General features: G+C 47.7%; 1 protein-coding gene across 2 annotated transcripts in view; it reads right to left on the reverse strand.

The window, feature by feature from the left end:
- Positions 1-15,357, reverse strand: part of ERICH6B (glutamate rich 6B) — a 209,361-nt gene that overhangs the window by 116,314 nt on the left and 77,690 nt on the right. For both annotated transcript variants that reach the window (XM_066582023.1, XM_066582030.1), the window contains exons 3-4: positions 4,668-4,713; positions 577-698 (exon numbers count right to left, since the gene is read on the reverse strand). In XM_066582023.1, coding sequence (XP_066438120.1) covers positions 577-698; positions 4,668-4,713 — 168 coding nt within the window. The remainder of the gene's footprint in view (positions 1-576; positions 699-4,667; positions 4,714-15,357) is intronic.

Consider the following 15,357-nt stretch of genomic DNA (forward strand, 5'->3'; position numbering starts at 1 on the left):
CCAATGGGTTGTACACTCTTGTTGGTATAGGGGTTTGGATTTCCCAAAGGAAACCATTGAATAAATTACGAGGAACTGCTGGTGCATGACAACATGCTGGCACTGCCTAAACTGCTTTGAGTCTGTAGTACCGGGCACAGCCTTCCCTTCATTGTGCTGATTGGCACAATCAAAATTGATCAAACATTGAAGGTCTATCCTAAAGATAGGCCATTAATGTTAATGTTCAGAGAACCCAATTTAATCATGTGCTCCATTCTAGCAGGTCATTTCACAGGTTCTATGGTGATGCCATCTTGGTGCCTATTAGTAGCTGCAAAATAAAAGTTTTATCTGCCATAAATAGTCTCAACCAAACAGCTAGTAAATGGCGTACATGAAAATACACTTTTAAGTAACAATGTTATGTCAGACAACTTATTTTTAGCAAGTCCCACAACGCTGAATGTAAAGTAATAGCGCCAAAGTCAGAGTGGCGTTATTAGGTAACTCTTAGATCATCAGATTTATACATTTATTATAATATAATGAAAGAAGAATGAATGGAAATGATAATTACTAGGTTTTTCTACTCACCATTTTTGATAGTGGTCACTCCATAATGGTCATTACACTCTGTCTGGGTGTGAACATTTTTGCAAGGACCTTTTTGTTTGTTTGTCAATTGCCTTTTTTCCGATTTTGAAGCTGTTTCCTCTCTTAGAAACAATAACATAATTAATAAAGAACAGTTTCCACTTGAATCACCAATATATTATGATTTAGTGCAGATTCCTTGGAGTTGTTCTCTTTCATTGTTAGCGTGCTTTGAAGGAAGTGGAATATTTTCACAATCCGCACCTACAGACGCAGCTTATCTGCTGTGGATTTCCACTCTATAGCCCACATGTATGCATGCAGATTTTCATCTGAGTTTTCCGTGTTTTTAGGTGTGGATTGAGGAAACATTTCGCTCATGTGAAAGCACCATTTAAAAATCTGTTTATTTCTTAAGGCCCTATTTCCGGGGGGTTAAAAAATTGCTCAGATTCCCACGATCAGCGAGAAAAACTATGATTCAGTCTAAATGCATGACTGATAATCAACGATACATTTCTTTGCTGAATAGCTGAATGACGTATCTGCGTAAACAGTCAGTTGAATGTTCATCTATGAACTACGGCCTGCTTGCTGTGAACAGAGGCGGGTGAACCGGAACTATCTCCAGCCCGCTCTGCCTTCATTCACTAGCGATAATAATCGTGGAACAATCATCACTGGCCTGTCGGTCATCTGCGTTGGACTGGTTGTCCCTTGTGCATGAGTGTGAGTGCTGAGGTTTTGCGGAATGAACGATACTTTTTCTGAGCGCATTGGCATATTTTTCTGTACTTTTTGCCCCCACAAGACATGTTTATTTGCGTGTGGCAAACAATCGTACCAATTGAAATGGCTAATTAGTTTCAGATGTGTTCTTTTTCCCGCGCATTTGCACAGTGGTTCATGCATTTCTTCGCGCATTGCTAGCACATATCCACACCCCTTATTGACTATTGACCTTTGGTATGCAAACAACCAGAAAAATAGAACATGTTCCAAATTGCGTGCGCAAAATACAGAAATGAGGATGAACGCGTTGATATTGTTGGGTTTTATTCTCTGTGTATTGTGCGAGTAAATTTTTCGACAAATACAGTCGTCTTAAACTGCCCTTAGTCTGATATTGGGCTGGATTCATGCACAGATGTTAGATCAGCTGTTCATGGTGTTCTATCAGCGCTATTTGGCTGGAATCACACTTGTGGAAATTGATGAATTTTTTGTCGAGGCCAGGAGTGAATACAAAAATAATCTCTTGCATTGTACATATAGATGTAATTACAATACACATTCTTAGGGCACAAACACACAGGTGTATGTGCAACTAGAGCAGGAACCAGTCAAAATTCTTTTTTTTTTAGCGGCTCAAATTCCACGCTATTGCACGCGACAGTTAAAAAAAAAAAAAAAAAAAAGCAGGAAGGTAGGTTCTGCCCTATCCTGTCTTGTGCGTAGTATTAATGCTAGTCAAAACGGGACGAAGGCACGGCCATCTGAAGAAGCCCTTATGGTTGTTTGTTCTGAACAAGTACCTGTAAGGTTGGCTTCAGATGACCATATGCACAATTGTGCATACTTCATTGCAACGCATTAGCGCAGTGAGCAAGGTTGGATGAGGGCCAGTTCAGCCTCAAACGATAATATTTACACATTTTTTGTGTGCGCAAAATTTGCCCGCCCAATACGCAAAGAATAGAAGCCATTGATTTCAATGTGTTTATTCTTCTTTCCGCATTTCTCACGAGCTCAAAAAATAGGACCTCCTCTCCCCATAGAAGCCTTGGTGCAATTGCGCAATACGCTATGCGAAAACAGAACAAATCTGGACCTCATTAGGCTAAATAGCCTTTAATATCACGGCGGGGGAGGGATGTCGCATGTGCATGTGAACAGGTCCTGCGTGCGCAAAAAGTCTAGTAATACGCATCAGCCAATAGCTTAGCAGTAGCTGCTTTTGGCTGAGCCCTCAGCCAATCTGCACAGCTCTTTCAGGAGGCGGGGATTTTTAAATCCCGGACTGCTGAAAGAGCTTAATAGCAGTGTTGGGGAGCCAGCAGGAGGACGCGGCTGAACGCAGGAGAGGTGAGTAATAATTTTTTAAATTTTTTTACACACTTATTGATGATTATCAGGGAAGGGCTTATATTTCAAGCTCTTCCCTGATAATCATTCTGCGGGGCTTGGCAGAAAGCATTGATTTCAATGGGATCCCATTGAAAGCAATGGAATAGAATGCCGCGGACTTCTGCCACAGCTGTGACAGCTGTGGCAGAGGATTCCTTCATCCTTGCGGTCCCCGCGGGGATGAAGGAAACTCCTGCCACAGCTGTGACAGCTGTGGCAGAAGTCCGCGGCATTCTCTCTATGCTTTCAGTGGGGCTAGCTGCTGCTGTAGCTGGCCCCATTGAAACCACTTGCGATATGCTGGTTTTATACCAGCCTCTTTCTTGCGCTGCGAGGTGAGAGTTTTTTCGTGCTCTCGCAGCGCAAAAGAGAAAATATCGCAAGTGTGCATCCACCCTAAGACCTATGTTCCTGCTTTTTTTTCAAACTCGCATGCAATTGCGTAGAATTTTAATAGTACGAAAAAAATCCGGGTTTATGCGCAAATGCGCTCTGTACCGGCAAGCGTATTTGCGCATGGGCCATTCTGAATCTGCTCTGGTGATGAGTTTTCTTGAAAGCGCATCTACACTGCTGGTAATGTAAAGAGCTGCAGATTTTCTTGCAGGCCATTCCATTGTGGAAAAGCTACAGCGCATCTGCTACATGAGGACATTAAGTCGCTTCCAACAGGACATACTGGATTGTGGTCAGTATTTGCATCAGTTTTAGTAAACCAAAACCAAGACTGGGTCTGTAATATGGAAAGGGTGGGAATCTTTCCATGATGCTTCTTCTATGTTTATGTTTCACTCCTGATTGTGGCTTATAAATGATGCAAAACACTGACCAAAATCTGTCCATGTGAGAGCGGCTTATACATCTGCGCTCTTCAATCACTCGTCTTTGGATCAAAAACTGAAAAGCTACATAAAAAATGCATGTGTGAATCCAGGCTTTCAGTTCCCAACAATGTAGCATCCAAATGTTTGAAGAATATGATACGTTTTGTGGCATTTTTATCCTTTTTTCTTAAAATGTCTGTTTTTCCATAGAAATTCCACCAAGAACTTTCAACTCAATGTGTGACTGTTCTAAAGAATAAAACCTTACTGTATGTGAAGAAGCCAAATCAAGAATTCAGTTTGCTACCTTTTGCTGCATGTGTTACTTGTGTTGTAGCTGTGAGCCTCCAGAGCTGCCATCCCTATAGTTACACTACTAGTTTTTTGACACTATGAGGGTGGATTCAAAATCCCGTATGCGCAACTACTCACGACGCTAAGGAGGGTAGTTGCGTATGAACGTTTTTTTTTTCTTCTTTCCGACCGATCAAACTCCGTGCCATAGTGTAGGAGTTTGAAAAAAACTGTGAGGAAAATAAGTCCTGCCTTATCTTTCCCACGTGTATTATTAGAGTGAGTGAAAACGAAACCATTGAAGTCAATGGTTTCGTTTCATCCTGTTATGCGGCTGTGATTTTGAACCACGGCGTAGGATCGTAGAGTTTCTCAATGGTAGACCTCGTATTGCATCACGTGCACCTAGGAAAACATTGCTCTTGTGTATAACCTAATTCAAATGAATGGGGCTCTTATCTGTGTATCTCACAATGCACAAATCTTGCGTGATTTTCTTGCCCGTGTGAAGGCAGGCTAAGTCTCCTCCAATAGCAGATATTAGTGGAAGAACACATTGGATATCTTGTATTTCATGTGTTTCGCAGCTGGCTTTTCGCCATGCCTCACTGAGATAAGCACGCACACGGAGCCTAGTAGGTAACTATGTTTATGGTGGCGATCAAATGGAATGGCCATGAGCCGAATGGGAGTTTGATAGACAGCTATCTTGCGTATAAATCTGCTTGGAAGCAGAAGTCAGGAGACTTTTGATGAAAAGCAGAGTTGGAAAGACACAATTGATAATGCAATAGACTTGTAGTATGATTAGACCTGGAGTAAAATGCATTGCAGTCATATACATACCTACACTGTTTGGGCAGAGATTCTAATTCTGTTTCATTTCCATCACCTGTGCAAGAAATAGAGATAAATGTGGTCATTAAGTGGAAAACAGAAGGATGCTTTGACTTAGAAGCATTATCAGAAGAGAAAAGTACTTACAGATAGTGTTAATTAGACCTAACATTAGTCAGGTGCAGTTTTGTAAGCTAGTATCTGTTAATAGCCAGCAGCGCTTTTAAAAAATGATTAGAGCGTTGGGATTGTCACGAATACAAGCCAACCGTTAATCCAAAAGGAAACCCTTTTTGCTATATGCTTGGCTATTAAGCCTTGTTTATATATGGCAGGAATAGAAAGGATTTGTATTGTTCTGTACTGCAAAACTGCTGCAATTTATAGTAGAATACTTGTAGATGAGGGATTTAAAACCAGATGTAGAGAGAAAAAAAACTGTGGAAACGCTGCGGATCTTCCAGTAAGGCTGCATGCACATGAGCGGGTTCCCCATGCGGTAGCTCGCAGCAGGATCCAACCCTGCGCCCAGCCGGCATCAATGCGTACCTGTATTGTCTTCTTCTCTGTACGGCCGATGGTCCGCATGGCTTGCCGTCAGACATGTGCGGTACAGATTTTTTTTCAAACTCCTGTTTTTCCTGCAGAATCCATGCCCAGGCCGCAATGTCCAAAGGCTTCCACGATCAGAAACTGCAATTGGTTTCCACTCGTGCATGAAGAATCATTTTTATATTGCATGCTATGAGCAGTATTTGCTGCGGCTGAGTGTGAATATTCATCCACAACACACCCTTATATAACAGCCGGGGTAATACAATAGGAAAGACAAACTTCCACAAACACTAGGGTAAAATCAACATACGATACGACACAAGAGAATTAAATCTATGACAAGGGAGGGAATATCGGGAAACAACCCAAGTAATACATAAATAAATGACAATCCACATAAATATTAAGCTGTAGGACCGACTGGGGTAGTGCAGCCAGACCATCTACGTGTCGAGATCCCTGTGCCATGACCCCTTCGCAGACCATGGACTGTAACAGTTTTTCTATCCATTCATTTTGCAAATGTCTGGCAAGTTCTCTCAATACAGACGCTGTTCCTATTTCTTGACCTGATGTCCAGTCCATCCCAAAAATGTTCAGTAGGGTTCAGGTCGGGACTCTCTGCAGGCCAGTCCAATCATGGAACAACCATATCTTCAAACCAACATAAAACAAAGTTGGATTTGTGACAAGGCGCGTTGTCTTGTTGGAAGTATTGCTGACCATTCCCAGAGTATTACCACATTGTCGGAAGCATACTACTGTCCAGAATGTCAAGGTACACCTCCACTTTCATGGTTCTTGCCGCTACAACCAATGGACCGAGACTATAATGGAACCTTCACTGTACTTAAAGGGGTATTTTGGTAACTAAACCTTTTTTCAAGTTTTCACACATCCGCTGGATAGGTGAAAATTGCTGGGACCTCCACTGATTCTGAGAATATGGAGTTCCTGTATGCCCCACTTCCATACACTGGAGGACTGCAGCTCCTACTCGATCTGAATTCAAATGCCCACCAGAAGTAGGGCAAATGGGACCTCCACATTCTCAGGATTAGTGAAGGTCCCAGTGCAGCGACCAAGAGCCAGGCCTTCAGCCTGGGAGACAGCAGAGTACAAGATGGCAATGTTTCACGGGGGCACTACCGTCTCCTCTCCTGAGAACCAAAGTACAGCCCAGCTTAGCCGCTTGCAAGGGGATAAGCTATAACAGTCCTTACTACCGAGGATTAGTTCTAGATTGTCTTCATGACACCAGTGCCCGTAGATGAGTGACAAGTCACTCGCAGTAAAATAAATGAGTCTACAACCACAATGTCTTTCAAAACCGAAGGCACTCGGTTTTCTTTTTCTCCCGTTTTCAACTCTTGATTTTTCAACTCTTTCTGCCTCATTGGTTTTTTTTGCCTTCCTCTGGATCAACAAGTGGATGATTGAAACAGGCTGAACTAGATGGACATTGTCTTCTTTCAGCCAAGCATACTATGTTACTATGTATGTAAGTGGTTTTTAATGAGAAACAAGTGCTCTTGAACAAATTAAGTACCACGTTTCTTGACACGCTTACTTCCCCTGCACACCTTTCAGGCACACGTGAAAACAGAGTCCTTTTTCTCCCCAAGGCACATACGGCCTCAGTCATAGTTATCTGATGGACACTCTCTTGGGGCAGTTACTCCTGTCTTGGAAAGAATTCTCAAACGCTCTTTCTCCTCATCTCTTACTTCCCAATACCCTGTGCTAGCTGTAGGGAATTTTGTTCCTCCCTGGGCGATGCAGTTCAGAGGGGGAGTGTGCAACAACCATACTCCAACTTCTCCCCCTGGTTGAGTCCCCTGAGCTCCAGTCCCTGGAGGGAATAAGTTTGGCATGTGAGACCGGACTGAGGCTGAATCCCGGCAGGTGCATCAGCGCCGTTGACCTCAGCACACACCACCTCCTCCACCGACTAAATCCTACTCTCTCTTTCTACTTTCTCCTAACTCCTCCCTAAGCCCTCAAACACCAATCACATCGTGCACAGCAGGTTAGGAGGGCAGACAAACAGACTTCATCAAGGTTGATGACACCAACACATACACCAAACACAGACTAACTTGCGCATAAAGATGAACAGATCACGAAGGCTGGAGAAACCCTAACTCTGGGTCACTACACTGGTGGTCTGATGAAAGTGAACTGAAGTAAAAAAGGAATGGCTCCTGAAAATCACATGTAAAAACTATAGTTACTGCTTTTAGTTGCAGTAAAGCAATTGTAGTTTCCTATAGAATCAGATAAAAAATATGCAGTGATGATTATAGCAAAAAAGTGCCAACACGGCATAAACGTAACACATTTTTACCTCTGCATTGTCTGTGTGGTTGTGGTGCTGTAATGCAAAGTTTAAACTTGCCCATAGATCTTTACCTAAATCCATGTAATAAGTACCCTCACATGTGGTGGCATGGGTCAGATGGCGTCTGAGCGGGAACTTGACTGTTGGGAATGAACAGATTCGGTACAAAGCACTGTATAATATCTTGGTGTTATATAAATAATGGGAATATAAAAAAAAAACAACAAATTATAATGCAGAATGTTGTATGTATACATCATTATTAGAGATGAGCGAGCACCAAAATGCTCGGGTGCACGTTACTCGGGACGAAAATTTCGCGATGCTCGAGGGTTTGTTTCGAGTAACGAACCCCATTGAAGTCAATGGGCGACTCGAGCATTTTTGTATTTCGCCGATGCTCGCTAAGGTTTCCATTTGTGAAAATCTGGGCAATTCAAGAAAGTGATGGGAACGACACAGCAACGGATAGGGCAGGCGAGGGGCTACATGTTGGGCTGCATCTCCCAGGTCCCACTATTAAGCCACAATAGCGGCAAGCGTGGCCCCCCCCTCCCAACAATTTTTACTTCTGAAAAGCCCTCATTAGCAATGCATACCTTAGCTAAGCACCACACTACCTCCAACAAAGCACAATCACTGCCTGCATGACACTCCGCTACCACTTCTCCTGGGTTACATGCTGCCCAACCCCCCCCCCCCCGCATGACCCAGTGTCCACAGCGCACACCAAAGTGTCCCTGCGCAGCCTTCAGCTGCCCTCACGCCACACCACCCTCATGTCTATTTATAAGTGCGTCTGCCATGAGGAGGAACCGCAGGTACACACTGCAGAGGGTTGGCACGGCCAGACAGCGACCCTCTTTAAAAGGGGCGGGGTGATAGCCCATAATGCTGTACAGAAGCAATGAGAAATCCAATCCTGTGCCACCTCCATCAGGAGCTGCACACATGGGCATAGCAATGGGGAACCCATGTGCCAATAGTGTATTCATTCTGTCAAGGTGTCTGCATGCCCCAGTCAGACCGGGGTTTTTTATAAATAGTCACAGGCAGGTAGAACTCCGCAATGGGAATTCCGTGTGCACCCACAGCATGGGTGGCTCCCTGGAACCCGCCGGCTGTACATAAATAAATCCCATTGCATTGCCCATCACAGCTGAGGTAACGTCAGGTTTAATGCAGGTGGGCTTCGACCCACACTGCATGCCCCAGTCAGACTGGGGTTCTTTAGAAGTGGACACATGCAGTTACAACTCCGTGTGGACCGACAGCATGCGTGGGTCCCAGGAAGCCACCGGCGGTACATAAATATATCCCATTGCAGTGCCCAGCACAGCTGAGGTAACGTCAGGTTTAATGCAGGTGGTCTTTGGCCCACAGTGCATGCCCCAGTCTGACCGGGGTTTTTAATACATAGACACTGGCAGGTACAAATCCCTAATGTGAAGTCCCTGTGGACCCACAGCATGGGTGGCTCCCTGGAACCCACCAGCGGTACATAAATAAATCCCATTGCAGTGCCCATAACAGCTGAGGTAACGTCAGGTTTAATGCAGGTGGGCTTCGGCCCACACTGCATGCCCCAGTCAGACTGGGGTTCTTTAGATGTGGACACATGCAGTTACAACTCCGTGTGGACCGACAGCATGGGTGGGTCCCAGGAAGCCACCGGCGGTACATAAATATATCCCATTGCATTGCCCATCACAGCTGAGGTAACGTCCGATTAAATGCAGGTGGTCTTCGTCCCACACTGCATGCCCCAGTCAGACTGGGGTTCTTTAGAAGTGGACACATGCAGTTACAACTCCGTGTGGACCGACAGCATGGGTGGCTCCCTGGAACCCACCGGCGGTATATAAATAAATCCCATTGCAGTGCCCAGCACAGCTGAGGTAACGTCAGGTTTAATGCAGGTGGTCTTCGGCCCACACTGCATGCCCCAGTCAGACTGGGGTTCCTTAAAAGTGGACACATGCAGTTACAACTCCGTGTGGACCGACAGCATGGGTGGGTCCCAGGAAGCCACCGGCGGTACATAAATATATCCCATTGCAGTGCCCATCACAGCTGAGGTAACATCAAGTTTAATGCAGGTGGGCTTCGTCCCACACTGCATGCCCCAGTCAGACTGGGGTTCTTTAGAAGTGGACACATGCAGTTACCACTCCGTGTGGACCGACAGCATGGGTGGGTCCCAGGAAGCCACCGGCGGTACATAAATATATCCCATTGCATTGCCCATCACAGCTGAGGTAACGTCGGATTAAATGCAGGTGGTCTTCGTCCCACACTGCATGCCCCAGTCAGATTGGGGTTCTTTAGAAGTGGACACATGCAGTTACAACTCCGTGTGGACCGACAGCATGGGTGGCTCCCTGGAACCCACCGGCAGTACATAAAGATATCCCATTGCAGTGCCCAGCACAGCTGAGGTAACGTCAGCTTTAATGCAGGTGGGCTAAAAATGACTAGGATTACAATGTAGGCAAGGGCCCGAAAAAATTGGTGTACCAACAGTACGAATATACTTCAGAAAAATTGCCCATGCCCAACCAAGAGGGCAGGTGAAACCCATTAATCATTTTGGTTAATATGGCTTAATTTGTAACTAGGCCTGTAGGCAGCCCAGTTAAAATAAAAATTGGTTCAGGTGCAAGTTTCAACGCTTTACTGAATTGAGAATTGAAACGTATAAACATTGTTTACAAAAGTTATATGACTGAGCCTTGTGGGCCTCAGAAAAATTGCCTGTTCGGCGTGATTACGTGAGGTTTCAGGAGGAGGAGCAGGAGGAGGAGGATGAATATAATACACAGATTGATGAAGCTAAAAGGTCCCCGGTTTTTATGGTGATAGAGAACGATACTTCCATCCGCGGGTGCAGCCTACGTATTGTTTAGGTATCGCTGCTGTCCGCTGGTGGAGAAGAGAAGTCTGGGGAAATCCAGGCTTTGTTCATCGTCGGTCGTGCGATCGGCTACGTACTCCCTCACCATCCTTTTACAGTGCTCCCGCCGACTCAGCCTTGACTGGGGAGCGGTGACATAGTCTTGCTGGGAAGCCATAAAGCTGTCAAAGGCCTTGGAGAGTGTTCCCCCGCCTGCGCTGTACATGCTGCCTGATCTCCGCGCCTGCCCTGCTACCTGGCCCTCGGAACTGTGCCTTCTGCCACTAGCACTGTCGGATGGGAATTTTACCATCAGTTTGTCCACCAGGGTCCTGTGGTATAGCATCACTCTCGAACCCCTTTCCTCTTCGGGTATGAGAGTGGAAAGGTTCTCCTTATACCGTGGGTCGAGCAGTGTGTACACCCAGTAATCCGTAGTGGCCAGAATGCGTGTAACGCGAGGGTCACGAGAAAGGCATCCTAACATGAAGTCAGCCATGTGTGCCAGGGTACCTGTACGCAACACATGGCTGTCCTCACTAGGAAGATCACTTTCAGGATCCTCCTCCTCCTCCTCCTCAGGCCATACACGCTGAAAGGATGACAGGCAAGCAGCATGGGTACCCTCAGCAGTGGGACAAGCTGTCTCTTCCCCCTCCTCCTCATGCTCCTCCCCCTCCTCCTCCTCCTCAACGCGCTGAGATATAGACAGGAGGGTGCTCTGACTATCCAGCGACATACTGTCTTCCCCCTCCTCCGTTTCCGAGCGCAAAGCGTCTGCCTTTATGCTTTGCAGGGAACTTCTCAAGAGGCATAGCAGAGGAATGGTGACGCTAATGATTGCAGCATCGCCGCTCACCACCTGGGTAGACTCCTCAAAGTTTCCAAGGACCTGGCAGATGTCTGCCAACCAGGCCCACTCTTCTGTAAAGAATTGAGGAGGCTGACTCCCACTACGCCGCCCATGTTGGAGTTGGTATTCCACTATAGCTCTACGCTGCTCATAGAGCCTGGCCAACATGTGGAGCGTAGAGTTCCACCGTGTGGGCACGTCGCACAGCAGTCGGTGCACTGGCAGATTAAACCGATGTTGCAGGGTGCGCCGGGTGGCAGCGTCCGTGTTGGACTTGCGGAAATGTGCGCTGAGTCGGCGCACCTTTCCGAGCAGGTGTGACAAGCGCGGGTAGCTTTTCAGAAAGCGCTGAACCACCAAATTAAAGACGTGGGCCAGGCATGGCACGTGCGTGAGGCTGCCGAGCTGCAGAGCCGCCACCAGGTTACGGCCGTTGTCACACACGACCATGCCCGGTTGGAGGCTCAGCGGCGAAAGCCAGCGGTCGGTCTGCTCTGTCAGACCCTGCAGCAGTTCGTGGGCCGTGTGCCTCTTCTCTCCTAAGCTGAGTAGTTTCAGCACGGCCTGCTGACGCTTGGCCACCGCTGTGCTGCCACGCAGCGCGACACCGACTGCTGGCGACGTGCTGCTGCTGACACATCTTGATTGCAAGACAGAGGTTGCGTAGGAGGAGGAGGAGGAGGGTGGTTTAGTGGAGGAAGCATACACCGCTGCAGATACCAGCATTGAGCTGGGGCCCGCAATTCTGGGGGTGGGTAGGACGTGAGCGGTCCCAGGCTCTGACTCGGTCCCAGCCTCCACTAAATTCACCCAATGTGCCGTCAGGGAGATATAGTGGCCCTGCCCGCCTGTGCTTGTCCACGTGTCCGTTGTTAAGTGGACCTTGGCAGTAACCGCGTTGGTGAGGGCGCGTACAATGTTGCGGGAGACGTGGTCGTGCAGGGCTGGGACGGCACATCGGGAAAAGTAATGGCGACTGGGAACCGAATGGCGCGGGGCCGCCGCCGCCATCATGTTTTTGAAAACCTCCGTTTCCACAAGCCTATACGGCAGCATCTCCAGGCTGATCAATTTGGCTATGTGCACGTTTAATGCTTGAGCGTGTGGGTACGTGGCGGCGTACTTGCACTTGCGCTCCAACACTTGCGCTAGCGACGGCTGGACGGTGCGCTGAGAGAGACATTGGTGGATGGGGCCGAAGACAGCGGAGGTGAGGGTGTGGGTGCAGGCCGGGAGACGGTCGTGTCTGTGTCCTGAGAGGGGGGTTGGATCTCAGTGGCAGGTTTGAGCACAGGGGGAGAGGCAGTGGTGCAAACCGGAGGCGGTGAACGGCCTTCGTCCCACCTTGTGGGGTGCTTGGCCATCATATGCCTGCGCATGCTGGTGGTGGTGAGGCTGGTGGTGGTGGCTCCCCGGCTGATCTTGGCGCGACAAAGGTTGCACACCACTGTTCGTCGGTCGTCTGCACTCTCAGTGAAAAACTGCCAGACCTTTGAGCACGTCGGCCTCTGCAGGGTGGCATGGCGCGAGGGGGTGCTTTGGGAAACAGTTGGTGGTTTATTCGGTCTGGCCCTGCCTCTACCCCTGGCCACCGCACTGCCTCTTCCAACCTGCCCTGCTGCTGCACTTGCCTCCCCCTCTGAAGACCTGTCCTCAGTAGGCTTAGCAAACCATGTGGGGTCAGTCACCTCATCGTCCTGCTGCTCTTCCTCCGAATCCTCTGTGCGCTCCTCCCTCGGACTTACTGCAATTACTACTACCTGAGTGATAGACAACTGTGTCTCATCGTCGTCGTCCTCCTCACCCACTAAAAGCTCTTGAGACAGTTGCCGGAAGTCCCCAGCCTCATCCCCCGGACCCCGGGAACTTTCCAAAGGTTGGGCTTCGGTCACGACAAACTCCTCCAGTGGGATAGGAACCATTGCTGCCCATTCTGGGCAGGGGCCCGAGAACTGTTCCTGGGAGTCTGCCTGCTCCTCAGAATGTGTCATTGTAATGGAGTAAGGAGCCTGGGAGGAAGGAGGAGCAGCAGCCAGAGGATTCAGAGTTGCAGCAGTGGACGGCGCAGAACTCTGGGTAGTCGATAGATTGCTGGATGCACTTTCTGCCATCCACGACAGGACCTGCTCACACTGCTCATTTTCTAATAAAGGTCTACCGCGTGGACCCATTAATTGTGAGATTAATCTTGGGACGCCAGAAACATGCCTCTCTCCTAATCCCGCAGCTGTCGGCTGTGATACACCTGGATCAGGAGCTCGGCCTGTGCCCACACCCTGACTTGGGCCTCCGCGTCCTCGCTCGCGTCCACGTCCTCTAGGCCTACCTCTCAGCATGGTGTATTACCAGTAGTGCAGAAACAGAACGCTGTAATTAAATATGCCGCTTATTGGCCTGTGGTTGGAGGCTGACTTCGCTTACGGAACGCACAGCAGAGCCAGGAAAGAATTTTGCGCAAGCCTGTAGTGAGACGTAGGTGCGTATGACTGAGCTAGCGGAATTCACAGCGCAGAAGCAGTCAAGTGTCCAAAGGCCACTAGTAGACCTTAAGTGTTTTGCTTCTATTTTTTTAAAGGCTGAGCTGAGACAGCAGACAGATACTGTAGGCAGCGTATATATGTATACTGTTTCCCTCTGGACGGGATGACGGCGGTGATGTAACGGGCAACGCAGAGCCAGGAAAGAATTTTGCGCAAGCCTGCTGTAACACTTAGCTGCATATTAATTAGGACTACTACCCCCAGCAGAGACGCAGTACACTCAAGACGGTCACAGGCAGCCCAAAGATAGTATTTTTCCCAAATTTGTTTGAAAAAGCCCACTGCCTATATAGACAGTATATCTCTTTCACCTTTCCCACTTTCCCTGCCTCACCACTACTGGCCCTATACTATGTAAAATTACTGCAGACTGTTTCTCTCTGGACGGGATGACGGCGGTGATGTAACGGGCAATGCAGAGCCAGGAAAGAATTTTGTGCAAGCCTGCTGTAACACTTAGCTGCGTATTTATTAGGACTACTACCCCCAGCAGAGACACAGTACACTCAAGACGGTCACAGGCAGCCCAAAGATAGTATTTTTCCCAAATTTGTTTGAAAAAGCCCACTGCCTATATTGACAGTATATCTCTTTCACCTTTCCCACTGTCCCTGCCTCACCACTACTGGCCCTATACTATGTAAAATTACTGCAGACTGTTTCTCTCTGGACGGGATGACGGCGGTGATGTAACGGGCAATGCAGAGCCAGGAAAGAATTTTGCGCAAGCCTGCTGTAACACTTAGCTGCGTATTAATTAGGACTACTACCCCCAGCAGAGACGCAGTACACTCAAGATGGTCACAGGCAGCCCAAAGATAGTATTTTTCCCAAATTTGTTTGAAAAAGCCCACTGCCTATATAGACAGTATATCTCTTTCACCTTTCCCACTGTCCCTGCCTCACCAGTACTGGCCCTATACTATGTAAAATTACTGCAGACTGAGGACGCAATGCTCTGCACACCCGATATACAAAAAAAAAAAAAAAAAGTGCAACACTGCTCACTGCAACCTTAACAGTACTGCACACGGTCAGATGTGGCCCTAAGAAGGACCATTGGGGTTCTTCAAGCCTAAAATAACTCCTAACGCTCTCCCTATAGCAGCAGCAGCATCAATAGCACTTTCCCTGATCTATGTCAGAATGCATCTGTGGCGAGCCGTGGGCGGGGCAGATTTAAATACTCGGGTGACACCTGATCTCCCCAGCCACTCACTGCAGGGGGGTGGTATAGGGCTGGAACATCACAGGAGGAAGTTGTAATGCCTTCCCTGTCTTTCTATTGGTCAGAAAAGCGCGCTAATGTCTCAGAGATGAAAGTGAAAGTAACTCGAACATCGCGTGGTGCTCGCCTCTAGTAACGAGCATCTCGAACACCCTAATACTCGAACGAGCATCAAGCTCGGACGAGTACGTTCGCTCATCTCTAATCATTATCATAATGTTATGACCCATTTCTCTAAGTCTAGATGCAGTCTATAGACTTACTGCTGCATAGGCTGATGGAAGAACGA

Source organism: Eleutherodactylus coqui, chromosome 1 (genome assembly GCF_035609145.1).
Source record: "Eleutherodactylus coqui strain aEleCoq1 chromosome 1, aEleCoq1.hap1, whole genome shotgun sequence".
NCBI classification, from domain to species: Eukaryota; Metazoa; Chordata; class Amphibia; order Anura; family Eleutherodactylidae; genus Eleutherodactylus; species Eleutherodactylus coqui.